Here is a 17,894-nt window from a genome sequence, read left to right as displayed (position 1 = left end):
TTAAGTTAGAGGCCTTTTAAGGCCAGATTGTAGGCCACTTCCTTTAGAGGGGTGTGTGTCTTCAAAAGTGCATTAGGAACAATGATGCCATTTCATTTTGCTAGTCCTTCAACTCATGACAGACTGATACTTTTGTATCATGTGATAGAAAATGATGAGCAACTTTACAAATTAACCTCTCCCCCCCAAAATTACAAACAGCAGACATTTAAAACACTTGCCCATGCTCCTTACATTTTTAATTAACTTTTGAATTTAGACACCATACTTTTACTTTGAGGTGTTCTAAATATTTCTGAAGCTTGAGTCTTGATTATATCTATCTATCTATCTATCTATCTATCTATCTATCTATCTATCTATCTATCTATGTTTGGCCACACCTGGTTCTGCTTAGGGTTTACTCCTGATTGTCAACTCAGGGATCACTCCTGGAGGGCTCAGGGACCATATGGGGTTCAAGAGATTGAACCCAGGTCAGTAGAATACAAGGGAAACACCCTACTTTCTCTGCTATTGTTGGTGTCCCAACTGTTGATTTTTCTTCTCATAAGCGAGTATGTATGTTCGTGTGTACAAACCATGAACCAACCAGAACTCAGCTCTTTACAACCCGTGTTTCACTAATTATTAAGGCTAACTAAGCTAAGCATGTCTGCTTTTGGTTTGTGTTTTATTAAGCTTTCAAAAGCAGCAACATATTTTCATAATTGCTCTGTTGGATGAATTCATTAAAGGTTTACAGCCAAGTGCCTCTGTCTTAAATAGAGTTTACTGCATATGCTATTTCTGACTAATTCAGGTTCATCATCATGAACAATTATTTTGCCTCACCAGCAAGCAAGGTGATGCCTTTAAGGGGCAATAATAGATTCATAGATTCGGCGCTGTGGCTTCCACACTGTGTTCTCTTGGTCAGCGGTGCACACACCGCAGCTCCTTTCACACCTTTCTGGTTCTCTGTCAAGTGTCACTTTTTGCTCCTTACAGTTTAGTATTCAAGGATAATACCAGTTTGGATCTTCTGTTTCCAACATTTTAAATTCTTAGAAATAGCATCATTTCCCCCCTATCAAGCCAATTTGAATGAATCAAATTTTTGCAGTAAAGAGGAACTAATTGCTTTGAGGTTCTTCACACTCTCCTTGCTTTTGGAAACTATTAGAGATGGTTTATTTCTTCAAATTTTGTAGGGAGATCTGCTAATCTGTGTTTATTCTTCATACACTTGTTTTTCGGCTATACTTGACATAAGAAGTTTCATATTAGTGGAAGGTTTTTCGTTTGATTGTTTGAGTGATGAATCATTCCATTGTGCATAAGGAAAAATATGTACTATTATTCATGAGGTTTTGGGAAAGTATCATAACCGTGTTTTATAATAAACAAAATACCTTACTTCCTAATTCTGGTCATCTCACTTCTTTTTCTTCTAGTTAAAGTTTTGCAATTTTCCATGTCTTTTCCCAGTTCACAAACACTGGAGGTCATTCTACTTAACCTCCTGTGACATGGCATGACACACACATATATACAATAAAATTTGACATATGTACATTTGATATACAATGATATCTTTGTACTTTGCTTTTTTCATTAGCATTGTTCTCAATTTCTTCCTACAAAAAGATTTTTCATCTTAAGTCAAGGATCTGACACTCTCTAATACTCATCATCTTTCCAATCAGATCATGCAATCCATTGTCCCTGCTTATAAATTAAACTCACTCCCAGCCATCTACCATTCCACACATCTCCTTTCTCTGCTTTCCTTGCATCTTTATTAATCCTCTCTATACTTCAAGGCTCAAAACAAATCCCAGGACCTCATATGGTCTGTGTCTTAACACTTGATTTTCACATTGGATCTCTGGACATTGAGGATTTTACAAAAGCTATTCCATGTAATATTCAAAACAATCCTGTACAAGTATGATCATTTAGTAGCTTCTGAAGCAGGAGAGATTCCAAAGTTTGAAAATTACCTAGGTAAAATGGGATAGGGCAGGACAAATCAATCTGCGTCTGTTTGGCTCCACTTTGCAAGAGATGTCCCATAAAACGAACTCATGAAAAGTAGACTCTAGACACATAATGAAGGGAGGATAGATTTAAAAGCTTTCCAGGAAGCAGAATGCTACCTCCTCTCGACCCCACCATATAAGGAACATATTGCTTGCTTTGTCTGCATCAGGTGGTAATCAGAGCTGCAATTTGGTCATGCTGCACAGAAATACAGATTTTATTTTGCAAGAAGGGGTGCATATTATTTTTCCATCTGTACCAATTTTCTCAATGAATTTATGTTATCTCTTGTACTGAATAGCTTTGTCCACTGTTTGAGGTCCATTTAATAGTTTTCGTATTATTAAGACCATAAAGTTACCCACTGGATACTAAAAACAATGTTTGTTATTTTACATTTTCTAGAGACAGTGCTAGATTTGCTGAAACGTTAAAAGGGCTATTATTAATTAAAATTTTAACATGGAAAAGCTCCAAATCTGGTGAGCAAGGGCAGTTTCTACAGTACAACTGTCTAGTTTGGACATCTGGTCACCTGATGGATTAACTGTGCATTCTTTTTTTTCTTGAATGAATAACCAGCATGTGCTAGAAACATTTCTATTTTTATTTTTTATTCTTTTGCTTTTGGGGTCACATGCGGTGATGCTCAGGGGTTCCTCTGTCTCTACACTCAGAAATTACTCTTGGCATTGCTCAGGGGACCATATGGGATGCCAGGGATTGAACACAGGTCGGTCATGTGCAAGGCAAATACGTTACTCACTGGACTATCACTTCGGCCCCTAGCTGTGCATTCTTGCACAACTTTATTTACCCTCTCTGTGATTTCATTCTCTTGTAGGTAAAATGAAAATAATGATGCCTCTCCTTAAGGGAAACTGAAAGGACTAAATAAGTGCATACTTATATGTGCCTTGGATAATGCCTGGTGTACATTAAGTCTTGAGAGTGTTGTTACTGCTGCTGCTACTTGCTATTGTTACTTTTGTTACAGAACAAATACCTTTGTCTCTTCTCTTTTATTATTTATTTATTTATTTATTTATTTATTTATTTATTTATTTATTTATTTATTTTGGCTTTTTGGGTCATACCTGGCGATGCTCAGGGCTGATTCCTGGTTCTGCACTCAGGAATCACTCCTGGCGGCGCTTGGGGGACCATATGAGATGCTTGGAATCGAACCTGGGTCAGCTACATGCAAGGCAAATGCCCTACCCGCTGTGCTATCGCTCCAGCCCTCTTCTCTTTTATTAATGTTCCTCCTAAAGAATGATTTCAAAAAAGAGAACAAGTAAATAGAATATACCGAATGTAGTGACTGAGGCTTAAATATAGTTAAGTCACAAGTAAAAGAAGATGACTTGAGGGCCAGAGAGTTAGTTCAGTAGATTGAAGCTCTTGTTTTGCATGCAGAAAGCCCAGGTTCAGTATTTAGCACTGCATAGTCCCTCAGATACTGCCATGAGTGGCTCTCCAGGTACTGAACCTGGGGCAGCTGCCAACCACCACCAGGTGTGACCCTAAAACAACCAAGAAATAAAAAGCAGCAAAACTTTGAAAGTAATGGTGAAATTTACTTTTTGTCCAGAGTGACTGTCTTCTGGAACTCCTTGATTCTCCATAACAATCACCTGCTTTTCTCTGGCTCCAGAATGTAAAGTTAATCCTAAAATAAATGCCATCATGATAGTGTCTTGCACATGTTCCTCCTCCCCACCTAGGACATATGCTGTTGGCTTGTACTGAAAAATCTCCACAACAATGTGCCAGTCATCTAAAGAAAGTCTTGTGTTCCTCACACATATTTCCAGTTTAGAACAACCAACCTGAGTGTAAGAACTCCCCAGATTTCCTACTAGATGCCATCCCAAAGCAACATGGACATACTTCAGCTAATGTTACAAGTTGAGATAGCATGCAATGTACACATGGTTTATAGAGACAAAGGAATAAATTACTGATGGGAATTAATTTGTTCTAGCAGCATTATATATATGTGTATATATATATGTATATGTATATGTATATATATACATATATATAGTATTCCCTATACTAGCTCTCTGGCCCCAGCAAGAGGGTTATTTGAAATAAACAGATATTTTCACTGCAAATGATTTTTTTGCTAACAGGTTATCTTGGATGCTTAACTGCAAAATGAGAGGTGAAAGAGGGTATAGAATTCATTTTTTAATTTACAGATTGTCTATCCATTAGGGTAAATTTCTAAGCAAAAGAAGGATTGTTTGGGGCTAGAGCAATAGTACAGCGGGTAGGGCGTTTGCCTTGCACGCGGCCAACCCAGGTTCGATTCCCAGCATCCCATATGGTCCTCTGAGCACTGCCAGGGGTGATTCCTGAGTGCAGAGCCAGGAGTAACCCTTGTGCATTGCCAGGTGTGACCCAAAAAAGCAAAAAAAAAGAAGGATTGTTTATTATTTTCCTTCCATGGTTGTTTTCCCTCCTTATTAGTTTAGACTGGTTCAGTTTTTGAAGTGTTACTATCACAATCTATGCTTACAGCAAATAGGTGAGGGTGGCGTCCAAGAGCTTCTAGACTCAAAAGATCTGAAACCTTTGTCTAGTTCTAATGCTTATCAGATTGATAAATCAGATTATCATATTTATGATAAATCCAGGTAAATCAATTAAACATCTATGAACTTCTGTGCTCTTGTTTGTAAAGCAAAGAGGTTAGAATGGCTTCACAGAGCAAGGAGAAGGAATAATTAAAGTGGTGCATTCATAGGTGCTTGGTAAACTCTAATACCCATTATTCTGATGATCGTTGTTCTACACCATCATCAGGACCTAGAAAAATAGTGCTGACCCCAGAGTTACCTCCCTTCTGATAGCAATGTTTCACTTTAGTCAGTTTTGAATGCCCAAAGGAAGAAGCTTGTATTCCAATATCTACAAAGCAGCAGGAGATTCTCGTCACTATTTAGTAGGTAATATGAATGAATTAAATATTGTACACTAGAGCTGTTACAAATCGATGAACAACAGGACTACAGTGCAGTGCTACACTAGAGCTGTTGCAGAGATAGATCAATGCAGTGGAGCACATGCCTTGCAGCTCAAGGTCCTGAGTTTGCTCCTGGTATTATATAGCCTGCTTAAGCACTGCTGAGATGACTCTGATGGCATCCAGGACCCAAATGACACCACACCACCAGTCCTTGGAAACAAACCATCAGACCCACATTGCTGGTCCAAATATCAGTGGGAGTGAGTCTTGGAACCCCTGCATACCATAGTGAAGGTCCATGCCCCCCGAAAAGTAGATTTTAGGAAAAGTAAAGCACTTGCCTTGGCTGAAGTGATATCACAGCAGGTAGGGTGTTTGCCTTGTACATGGCCGACCCAGGTCCGTCCCAGGTCCGATTCCTCCGTCCATCTCGGAGAGCCAGGCAAGCTACTGAGAGTATCCTGCCTGCACGGCAGAGCCTGACAAGCTACCATGGCATACTTGATATCCCAAAAACAGTAAAAACAAGTCTCACAATGGATTTCACTGGTGCCCACTCAAGCAAATCAATGAACAATGGGATGACAGTGCCTTGTATTTGTCATAGTTTTAAGACTAGATAAATAAACATTCTTCAATAAGAGCTGGTTTCTTAATAGTTTAAGAGAATTTCTTTTTAATGATACAACACAAATGTTTATATGCAGAGGAATGTAGATAGCAAAGATGAAGATTAGCCAAGTCATCAATCAACATTCTATTTATGCTCGGGAAAATCTCTAGTGTATTCAGTACCATGTTGATGCTTTCATGATATACACAATCTTAAGGGACTATTGATTGAGCCTGAGTCTCTGTTATAAATGCAGGATATAAAAATTTAGTCATTTATATGCATACTAATATAGAAAACTGATTATATTTGTCAAAGCATTTTAATACGACAATACGACAGAAAAGTTTGATTTTAATCTCCAAACCAAGCACAAAGAAAAGTAAAGTCAGAATAAGAATGGGGAATTGTCTGAATAACTTTGATCCATTGGCTCTTTTTCCCCCAAATGGTTAAAAAAATAAATGAACATCACTTTTCTGCTGAAGAAGTGAGATATTCAGCAGAGCTGTTTGCCTTGTAGGCACACAAACACGAAGTGAATGTGTCTCTGATCTACCTATCCTGCAAGAAGTCCACCACTAGATTTTAACCACAGAAGCTGGTTTCAAAATCAGACTGTTTCCTTTCAGAACAAGCCTATTTTTGATAGATGTTATTGCATCTTTTTGAGTGCTTCCATTTTTTTCAACTTCAGATGTGGGTCTATCCATATTCCCTTTACTGTCTTCTAGTCAAAGAGAATGGGACAGAATTCTCTTTAGAGTCCATCAGTGATACTTCGGCTGCCAAAAACAGTGACAGGAGACATTCATTGTCCATCTACCCTACTTCTACGGCATTCGAAATTCTGCCTCTAAGAGCCTGGGACTCAAAACATAGGCCAGTTCTTCAGAATTCCTGACATGTTACTGCTGCCATTTTCCCCTTACTTTAGAAATCATTTAATTCAATTTCAGAAAGGGGGAGGAGTACTCTTCTAGTTACACAGATCAATCCAATTGTTTGGAGCTTCAGAATGAATTTTTAAACTTGTTGAACAGAAGCATACAAATCTCTAAAAGCAACTCAGATAGTATACAAAGCCTCCATTCATTGTGTAGGCAGAAAGGAATGTGGGTACCCGGCAGCTCTCTAAGGAATGTTCCTTTGGCTTTGACTGTTCTGCTAGGAACAAGGAGGGAAACACATATATAAAATGAATTTATAATGTCTCTGGCTTCGAATGGCAAAATGATAAGAAAAGTTGGCTGTTTAATATAAACTCTCAGTTGCATATTCCAGGCCTCCTCCCTTTGAGGTCCCTCCCACATCCACAGGCCCGGCGACCGTTTAGTGTGGAGTACAAAGTGACTGTTTATTATTATTGACTACTGAGGCCTGTGCTCCGAAATTCATTCTGTCAACAGAATGTAAGCAAAGTTGGCATTTTAAAGCACCGCTCTTTCAGTCGCCGGGTTTTCTCAGGATTGCTATGCAACAGGATCAGTGCTGTAGTCCCCGGTTCAAGCTGAAAATGTTACACAGGAAGACATACCATGTAAAGGTCAGATTCTTCTACTCTGATAATTTTCTTGATGTGTTTCGATACCAATGAGGTTGAATGTGTCACCTCTTAGCATAACTTTTATCAGGCTCCGGTGAACTTTCCACCCATCCAGCCTAATGATAGGATGATATTTTATATGGGAAATCTCACTAATCAGTGTATGATACTCTGGCTCAGTGTTACTCCAATACCCAGGTGAAGTTCATGTCTCTTGTCAAAATATTCTCTCCGAGGCTAGAATTCCATGCGTATGCTAGTGCTATCCATCAAGGACAGCCTTTTTTATTAGTCTGTCTTAAGTGTTCATGGTCAGAATCAACTCAGCAAATTACCATGTGTGTGGAATTATGGCTAGACCCATAGCCTACTGAAATTGGGCTGAAATGAGATTTTATGTCCTATTACTCTAGTAAAACAGCTTATTGTGTTCACTGGAAGAATACATAGCTTAGGGAATTTATGAAGTCATAAGTATATTTCTAATCTAGTTTCTAATCTCAAGTAATAAATATATTGTACCTAGTAATATGCCCATTTTTTCCCTACATCATAACATGAAACAACCATATGCCAAGGCAAATGAGAGGAACTCTATCTTCTTGTTAGCAGATCCCATTGAACTGCGTATGTAGTCAATAGTTTTTTTTTTTGGGGGGGGGGTTCTCCAAATACTTTCATAGCTGGTTTCTTTTGTTTGGTAATTGTGTATGTATTCTTCTGTCTCATAGGACCTCCAAGGGGAAATTGAAGCTCACACAGATATCTATCACAACCTGGATGAAAATGGCCAGAAAATACTGAAATCGCTGGAAGGTTCAGATGATGCTGTCCTCTTACAAAGACGCTTGGATAACATGAACTTCAAGTGGAGTGAGCTGCGGAAAAAATCTCTCAACATTAGGTAGGAAAAGAACAAAAAAGACAGGCAGGAATGAAAATGGAAAAAAAATATCCCTCATTTTCTTAGCACAAGTAGCTGATATCTCATATGTTTATGTAAATTACCCAATTTCAAAATGATTCATTTTATTTTGAATAAATGAATCATTCATTTGCTTGGATGTAGATGATACTTGAGGGTTCAGATTAGATTAAAATGGTGATGTTTTATAACCACAGGAGAGATGCATATTAAGACATTAGAGTGAATTTAAATGAGGAACACAGCTTTCCTAATTTCATAGAGTTCTCTCGGCATATTTGCAGGGTTAGACCAAAAAAAAGCAAAAATAATGTATATTTGTTATGGAATTGTTTCTTTGGTATTACTCTAAATGTTTAACAGAGGACATTCTTTAATTACCATAATGTGTTACAATTAACAATTCTGAGAAGACCTCTTGCTACTACAGGTACTATCTCTTTCCTTTCCAGTAGCATCCTCTCTAATTTCCTTACCACATTCTCTGTGGACAATGCCCCTAGCTACACTTTATGTCCCTGTATCGTATTTTGCCCCCTGATATATATCAACTCTCTTGAGAAGTTAATGAATGCATTTTGGCATTGGTGTAAAGAGAACAGAACAAAGCTCTTGATGTTCCTGTTTTTGCAGAAGTTAAACAGGGAAATGGAAGGGCAACGATCATAACAGCATTTCCCAGTATTCCTAAAATGACCCTTTAAGTCCAGGGAGTGGAAGTCTACCTTTGAACCAGTTACTTTTCCTAACTCATCTCACATCATCGCATTACTTTCTGCTTGCTTCTGTATAGAGAAGGGGGCTGGTAGTAGAGGAATCAGAAAGGGATAAATTGGCTTCCTAGTAGTTAAGAAAAATAACCTCATTATTTCAGGTACTTATTACTACTAGGTCATAAGATTACAGAAGGAAGTTTTGTTTTCTTCTTGGCATATTTTCTAAGCTTTAAAACAAATTGGGTGTGCACCATATTTACTTCTACAACGGGAAAGAAATAGAACTGAAACTTGAAAACATTTTTGCTGTGAAAATCTATACTTAATAAGAAATCATGCTAGAGACTCCTGCTTCTCTGGTGCTGCCAAGTACTTCTAGTCACCCGAGACTTTAGATTTGTTGACCTGTTCAATGCTCTGAGCAGCACTAAGTGATAAATTCTCTTTTAATTTTCTTGGTATTTGAAGAGTGTCAGGTACAGAGAATCTCACTAACTTTCCCAGTTGTAGCCAAGCCCAAGATATGAACATAGAAAATTTGAGCTTTCCGTGGTTTTACTGTACCATCAGGTATGAGGGAAGAAGAAAAATATAAGATTTGCCTAACTTTTCCATAAAAATATGGTAAGTCAAAGGATGAAATAGAAGCATATTTCAGGAGTAGAAATGGATTTGTTTTTATTTGTAAGATTGTTGCCTCATCCAAGTGTTGACCCGTCCAAGTGTTGCTGATACATTGGCAGCAACAATAAACATTTTAAAAGCTAGAGAGATCCTAACCACTTTCTGCAGCTTAAATCCTCAGTGTGTATAATAACAAAAGTCATATTTGTAGTCTCTGTCATTACAAGGAAAGAAACATGGGAGTTGGAAAAGATATTGGTGGATAAAGAAAAAAAGTTATGCTTTTTTGTAGAAAGAAAAAAGAAAGGTGCTAAAACTGTTCTGCACATCACTCAGTGCCTTTTCTCTCCTTCATGTGAACTTGATGAAATATAAGGAGAATTGAAAGCGGCAAACAGCATGTCAGCCAAAATATGGGCTCTTCATTCTCAGCAAGTTCCCATATGCCAGCTACTGCAGTTTAATTCTTGCTGTCATTAATCAAGTAGAAAACAGTTACCTTAGCTTATCTAAGGTGCTGCAAATTCTAGAATTTATATATTCATATCAATGGTTTGGGCTTTTCAACAGGCCTCTCTAATAATTCAGACTGTGTTATAAGCAAGCTCTTAGAGGGGAAAATGGAGGAAAATAATTCTTGACATCCAAATGATTTCATTTATTTCCTGACTTGTGATTAAAATAAAGGTATCAGCCAATCCATCCTGAGTGGCAGGGTTCAGTTTAGAGAAGCATAGGTAAAGTAATACTTTGAGATGGTTATGAAATAGAATATATGAACAACAGAAGTGTTTAGATATAGAACCATTTATGACACTTGCAAATGTACATTACATACGTGGCAAAGTAGTCAGCAACTCTATGTGATGTATTTTTTTAAGTTCTAATTTTCTAAAAAATATCCAGTTAGTTACCCAAGGGAAAAAAATCCCTGTTTGCTCAAACCTATCATATTAAAGAATTATAGAGGTCCAGCAGTTCACTGTTTTATAAGGTTTCCTCAATGCGTTTTTATAATTCAAGATTTTTTTCAAAAGCATTATTCAATTTTCATGAAAAAAATTGAATTCAAATGATTTTTAAGTTGCTCTTTGTATTTCATTGGCTCCTAAGAGGTTATTTGTTGCATTTAGTTTCACCTGCATTTTATGACCTTCCACTTATTTTCCTTCTGTTTTGTAGCTTTTCCCCCTGTGATTACAATTCTTGTTCAGGCATCAACACATCCTTCCTTCCATATTGATAGATTCAGCATTTTCTCCTTATTTACTTAGACAATCCATTACACAGTTACAAGTATATTCTTTCTTGGACACTGTCTATATCATATTATTTGCCTTGTTGAACTTACTGATGTAATATTTAGTTCATTCCTTTTTTAATAGATTTTTTTCAACATATATTATTTATGCTAGGCACTCTTCTAGGCACTGAGATTCACACAGTGAATGAAATAGAAAAAATAAGGCATCAAAACCTCTGTTGGAGAGGATGTGGGGAGAAAGGGACCCTTCTACACTGCTGGTTGGAATGTCGGCTAGTTCAGCCCTTTTGGAAAACAATATGAACGATTCTCAAAAATCTAGAGGTTGAGCTCCCATTTGACCCAGCAATACCACTGCTGGGAATATATCCCAGAAAAGCCAAAAAGTATAGTCGAAATGACATCTGCACTTATATGTTCATCGCAGCACTGTTTACAATAGCCAGAATCTGGAAAAAACCCGAGTGCCCTAGAACAGATGACTGGTTGAAGAAACTCTGGTACATCTATACAATGGAATACTATGCAGCTGTTAGAAAGAATGAGGTCATGACGTTTGCATATAAGTGGATCAGCATGGAAAGTATTATGCTAAGTGAAATGAGTCAGAAAGAGAGAGACAGACATAGAAATACTGCACTCATCTGTGGACTATAGAATAATAGACTATAAGACTAACACCCAAGAATAGTAGAAATAGGTACCAGGAGGTTGTCTCCATGGCTTGGAGGCTGGTCTCTCATTCTGGGCAACTCAGAGAAGGGAACACTAAGTAAAATGTGGTTGGAGGTCATGTGGGGGAAAGATGATGCGGGCCAAATATAGACTAGAGACTGAACACAATGGCCACTCAACACCTTTATTGCAAACCACAACACCTAATCAGAGAGAGAGAACAAAAGGGTATACCCTGCCATAGTGGCAGTGTGGGGTGGGGGGAGACGGGACTGGGGAGGGGGGGAGGGATGTTGGGTTTGCTGGTGGTGGAGAATGGGCACTGGTGAAGGGATGGGTTATCAAACTTTCTAAGGTAGATACATGAGCACAAAAATGTATAAATCTGTAACTGTAAAAAAATAGTTTTAATATCAAAAAAATAAGGCATCAATCTCATGAAAATTATGTTTAGTCTTTAATATCTAGCAACTTCTCTACTCCCTACTAACTGCCTAATTAGCCCAACTTAATCCCTTCCCTTCTCTGGTCTTTTGCATCCCCATTCTTACCTTGCCAATCAGCAATATAATTACTACTTGAATTGGATTCTATGTGCCAGATAGATTCTGCTTTCTACTATCCCACCGTTTTCTACTGTCCCACAGTTTTCTCATCGTACCATATGCATATGTATATTTGCTGGTCCTCTCACCCAGAACACCATTCCCTCCCAGCTTCCAATTTCTCACTCAAATTCCAAAATTTGAATTTTTCTCTGTAGACTCATTCTTCACAATATCATTCCTGTGCTATTTTCATTTATACAAGATGCCAACTTCCTTTAAGTCCTCATGAGTTTTGTAGGTTTATATGCTTGCTGCTTTGAGCAAAATTGATTGAATAGAAAAAAAATCCCTATGCTCCAAGCTCTAAATCATGTGAATAGAAAGACTCTGCTACTAGATGGCCAGTGAGAATTCTCTGGCTCTATTACTAACTGCCAAATATAGAATATTTAACAAACCTCTTGTCTGCTTCATACTTGCACTGAAGTGAGGAGGTCTGAACAGAAATTTGGGTGGTGGTCACTTCAAGTTCCCTCAACAGATTTTCAATTCTAGTTTTAGTTCTGCAAGTGCCATTTATGAACCTTGAAAATTACTGAGTTTTGCTACCATGGCTTTTGTATACTTAAATGGAATTAAGTACAAAGATACAGTCTTTAAAAGAAGTAAATAAGGTATCTCTAAGAAAAAAAAATAATTAAGTTGTATTGTTTTATAATTTAGTCTAAGGAAAATCATATACCATGCACTGCACTTATACTACCAAATTACAAGTGTCCAATATATAAAAGTAGATAGTGATAGTTGAGTACCATTAAAGAAAGTAAAATATTAACTTATTTAAGTTGAAGGAGAAATAAAGTGGAAACACATTCTTACACGTTAACATTGATGGAGCTAGAGAGATATTACAGTAGGTAAGTTGCTTTCCTTGCATGCATTAAACCTAGGTTTGATTCTTAGCATTATAAAAGTTTCTCTGCACATCACCAGGATTGACCTAGGAGCACAATGCCAGACATATGCCTTGAGTACCACCAATGTGGCCTCAAAATAGAACTATGTGGAGACCAGAGAGAAAGTACAATGGGTTGGACACTTGCCTTGAACATGGCAAACCTGGGTTCAACATTTGGTATCCAATATGGATCCCCATGCCCTGCAAAGGAGTGATTCTTGAGTGCAAAGCCTGGAGCGCCACTTGGTGTGGTCCAAAATAGAACAAAACATGCTAACATACATAAATACATATTTTCATATGTACCTATACGTTTACACAGAGTAATTGGTGCCATGACCCAATCTCAGCATGGTCATTGGTTGAAAACAGTTATTTATCATTCTCAAGAAGTCCACATCCACACGCCTTGCATCTTAATTTTAAAATACAAACACCTTTGAGAGTTAGCCAAATAAAGTTTTTAATGTAAGAAGACATGTATGAATTGATTTAATCTGATTATATTATATATATTATATATATATACTATTAACTGAGGACAGATCTAATCTAATTTCAGCAAGATTTACATTCTGTGAGATATTGGGGAGATGCTTGTATTATACAAAATTATACATGAAAAATTTTGAACATTAATTTGAGAGTTGAGAATACCAGTTTTATATTATCTGGACCAGCAATAAATCTCTTAAAGAATAATGCTTTTTTCAGAAGTTAGAGGGTTTTATTAAATAGGAAAGAAAGAAAAAATGTGGAATCTATATATAAGAGGTTGGACATCAAATATCTTTGACCTTTTTCTTATTCTTGGAATGCTAATTATGTTTGAAAGTTGATGTTCCTGGCCCCTATCTGGAAAAAAAATGTTTACTTCTCTTGAATTTAATTTTCACTCTTAATTTAAAGTCCCATAGCTTCTACTTTATTCCTGTGGTTCCTTATTATTTCTGTATTCTCACCTTTTCTGTCTGTTTACTTAAATGCTATCTTATTACACAAGGGTACCAAAGATATAGAAGAATATATCGTTAGTTTTATAGAGGAAGTCAAAGTGAAAAATGATTTCAATATAATACATTTTTCTTAAGAATTCTTACCTTTCAGAGTAAAGTTTTATTAAGGATTTCAAACTAGGCATCAACCAAATCGTACTTGAAATATTTGTGTCTAGAGAAATAACAATCAGTTTAGCAGCCCTTATGGTTCTTAGAGTCTTGACACCCAGGAGATCCTTAAAGACTAAGCAGCATATCCCAACACACCCAAAGGTTTTGCATTTTACCCAAGCCTTACAAGATGTACAAATTATCTGCTTATTAAAGATCAACACTTGCCGTGTTAAATGCTCATAACCCCTAAGCTCTTGTCATTGGTAATAAAGATTAATGGACATTGTATAGAAGCTAACTGTGCCCTCTCAAGCCTCCGAATATTCATTCTGTTGAGTCAGTATGCATAAAGAGAGATTATTTTCCAATTTGGAAAACTTTCAGATATTTAATATATTTTATATAAGTCCCTCTTTGCTTAAGGGTTTCCTCATACAATGTTTGTAATTTTCATTTTGTATGTCTAAATATGGCTGCTCTAACAAGATGCTTTAGCATCTGTCTTTATACCTTTGCATCTAAGGTTCCTTTCATCTTCATAACCTATTTCTCAATGTGCTTCCAAGTTCTCTTTCTGCTTCTCCATCAACTCTCTGGACTGGCTTCTGTCTCTGGCTTTGAAGAGCTCCCCTAGCTCTTACTATGGAGTTTTTTCTTATATGCTTTCAAAAGGAAATTCCCTGGGCCTCATTAGACCAATGTTTTTATTTCTTAGAGGAAGAAAAGGGTTTCATTATCCTACTAATAATTGGTTAGAACCTGCTTAACTGAGAATGGAGTTGAATGCTCACCACAGAGATGTTTGATTTCCAGACACAGGGATGCCAAGCATTTGACATCTTACATTCTCCTTCATTTCCCCCCTCCTACTCCCCAGTGCCTACTGGAACATAGGAGCACTCAATAAATATTTATTGCACCATTGTTTCTTCACCCATTTGCTGCTATGTCTGAACGAGGCTTCTTTGTATTTACCTTTCAAAATGCCCTGCTTTGCAGTCTTTTACCCTCAAGAGAACCAAGGGGCAAGTTCCAGACATCACAGGAAATCCCTATAATCAGTCTTCATTGCATATAATTTAATAACTAAAATATTGAATCAAGATTTCTCAGACTTAATCATGGAGAGGTGATGACTGAAAAGAGGGGAGAAAGGAAACATAAAGGGAGTGACCACTATATGTTATGCTATTTGCATGATCATGTTTCTATTTCTTGATTCACTGATTGCATAATAATGTTTTCAGAGTTCAGAACTATTTAATCTCTCTGATGAAAATAACCTCGCTTTTGTGAATATAATGTTTATACCAATCACATTGGAAAAACCATTCTGAGCACTGGAAAAAAGGTGAAGATGAAATAGTAAATCACCAATAATGTTAACCTCTGGGAACTTAACTAGTTGCCATTTTATAATATTTTCATTCATTGTCATGTGTGTGCAAGCAAATATATGTATATACACAAAGGTTTTAGATTCTATTTCTTTCTCTATCCTGCTTTCTGTCTTTGCAACTGACAGGCTGATCTTTTCCACCTCTTTAAATATTTGCCTCTGTCATCATATCTAACAATACATAGGATTTAGAAGACTTGAACATTGCAGTGTAAGTTCACCATTACACATGTCAATATACAATTCCTTAGTAATGAATACTTGAGTCATTTATGTTTTGTGTCCATCTTAAGTAATGCAATAAATAATGATTTTATACATATATCTTTGCATGCTTTTGTATTTAATATAAAGTCTTTTCATTTAAAATGTAGTTATTATATTTGCACATTTAAAAGACTTCTATATGTCACAATATTATCCTTAGGAAAGTTTGGAGCAATGTAATACTCAATACAGACTTGGTGATTCTGTTTGACTAAGCAGAGCAGAATTGTACATGAAATGTCAGGTTAAGTTACAAAATGGCCAAGGGAGATGTTGTTCTACACAGTCACTTTATATTTCAATTTGTAGATATAAGAAACTATATTATATTCTTGGAGTTGGCAGCATTAATTCTTATTGAATTAATTAGCAACTGCTTATAATGCTTGAGTAATGTGGCACAAGTGTTGACTTACCTGAGGATAATTCTTTGCTAACATTCTGTGCTTCCTCTGTTTTCTGGATAATGATTTATTTTATTAATTTAGAGTCTCATCTTCACATGAAATGTAGATTTTCTAGCACAGATCCTTCATTTGTATATTCTTAAATGGCTTCTACATATTAACATGCTCTAAATACAATTGATGGTAAAGCACTCAATCTATTGCTTAAATTATTCATGTTTGGGGGAAGCTTTCAGGCAAATGTCTGATTTTACTTTTCTACGTGAGTTGTTGTATCAGTACATTTTACACAAAGGAAACAAAGCAGAAAATGTTGGAGCTTGGTGAAAACAAATCCCAGGTGCACAAGAATAAAGAAGGGTAGAGGGAAAGGAGAAGCATATGGGAAGAGGAGCGAAAAGGAACAGATGCCATATGGAAGGAGTCAATGGAAGAGCTGCCTAGGGTGTATAAATGGAAAAGTCAAAATGTGGGGAGAGACCTTTCCATTTCTCAAAGTAGAAAGAATTCCAGTACTCGTATGAGTCACTTGAAAGCTGAGTGGTTTTTATTAGTCATTGGGTACAATTTTTTTTAGCAGAAACATTAAGAATCATTGACTGCGACTTTTGGGGAAAGCAATCTATTCCAGCATGCATTTCATGCCAAAAAGTGTCAGAATTCTGCATGTGGAAATAAACATGTGGCTTAATACTGTTTTTCCTCAAAATTGCCATCAATATCCCCCATTTTGTGGCTCTCAAAAGCCAAATTTTTTTTATTAAGGATTGCTCTGGAGTTCATAGCACATTTATCCACGATGGAACTAACTAAGCCAAAGAAACTTTAATGGTATCTATAGAATCCTCAATGGTGCTTCTTCATGTTCTGACCGAGTTTGCTTTTGTTATTTTTCAGATCCCATTTGGAAGCCAGTTCTGACCAGTGGAAGCGCCTGCATCTTTCTCTTCAGGAACTGCTAGTGTGGCTACAGCTGAAAGATGACGAGTTAAGCCGCCAGGCTCCAATTGGAGGAGATTTTCCAGCAGTTCAGAAGCAGAATGATGTCCACAGGGTAGGACATTTGTGAGGGGCACACTCAGTGTTTCTTGGGGGTCTACCTCTGGTTCAGTACTTGGGGAGCGTATCTGTCATGCTGGGGGAACCATAAAGTGCTAGAGGTAGAACCTGGGTCCCTGCATGCAAAATATGCATTGCAGATCTCTGTGTTATCTCCATGAACCCTGGTGCCTTGCATATATGAAACATTCAGTGACTGTTTTGAAATTATATTTTTTGGTAAAGGCACAGTGTTTTACAGCATTACCCAGAGTTGAGCTTCAGCGCCAATCCTTCCACCAGTGTCAGTTTCCCTTCACCAGTGTCCCCAGGTTCCCTTCCACCCATCCTCTTTGACCGGCACATTTTTAAGTTTGCTTTTATGGCTTGATCTCCTGTTTCAATGTTATTAACTCTGTAATTTGGTTATGTAGCTATCCAACTCTACACCACCAGTGTGTCCGAGGCTCTTGACCTCTGTCCTACCCCCAACCCCTTTACTTCCTGGCGGCCTCTTCTTGCTACAGTGACTATTTTTAAACCTGTTTTCATTGAAACTAAGTTGAATAGAAATCCTTTTTTTACTCTTCTGGTCCAATCATACATAATGCAAGCCATTATATTTTAAATGTCAAGTGTGTCTGCATTAATACTAGCCTTTAAGAAATTGCCAGCCTCATTTGGTAATTTTTAAAAACATTTTATTATGGAAAACATCGGACTTGCACAAAAACAGACAGAATCTTACACTAAACACCCCCGTACCCACCAAGACTTCAAGCGTTATCAATTCATGGTCA

The 17,894-nt window shown here is 37.1% G+C and overlaps 1 protein-coding gene across 1 annotated transcript in view; it reads left to right on the top strand.

The window, feature by feature from the left end:
* DMD (dystrophin) overlaps window positions 1-17,894 on the top strand; it is a 2,715,231-nt gene that overhangs the window by 2,297,505 nt on the left and 399,832 nt on the right. The window contains exons 57-58 of the mRNA XM_055122927.1: window positions 7,893-8,065; window positions 16,954-17,110. Coding sequence (XP_054978902.1) covers window positions 7,893-8,065; window positions 16,954-17,110 — 330 coding nt within the window. The remainder of the gene's footprint in view (window positions 1-7,892; window positions 8,066-16,953; window positions 17,111-17,894) is intronic.

Source organism: Sorex araneus, chromosome X (assembly GCF_027595985.1).
Source record: "Sorex araneus isolate mSorAra2 chromosome X, mSorAra2.pri, whole genome shotgun sequence".
NCBI classification, from domain to species: domain Eukaryota; kingdom Metazoa; phylum Chordata; class Mammalia; order Eulipotyphla; family Soricidae; genus Sorex; species Sorex araneus.
The sequence above is the reverse complement of the archived record's forward strand: the minus strand, read 5'-3'. Positions and strand labels throughout refer to the sequence as shown.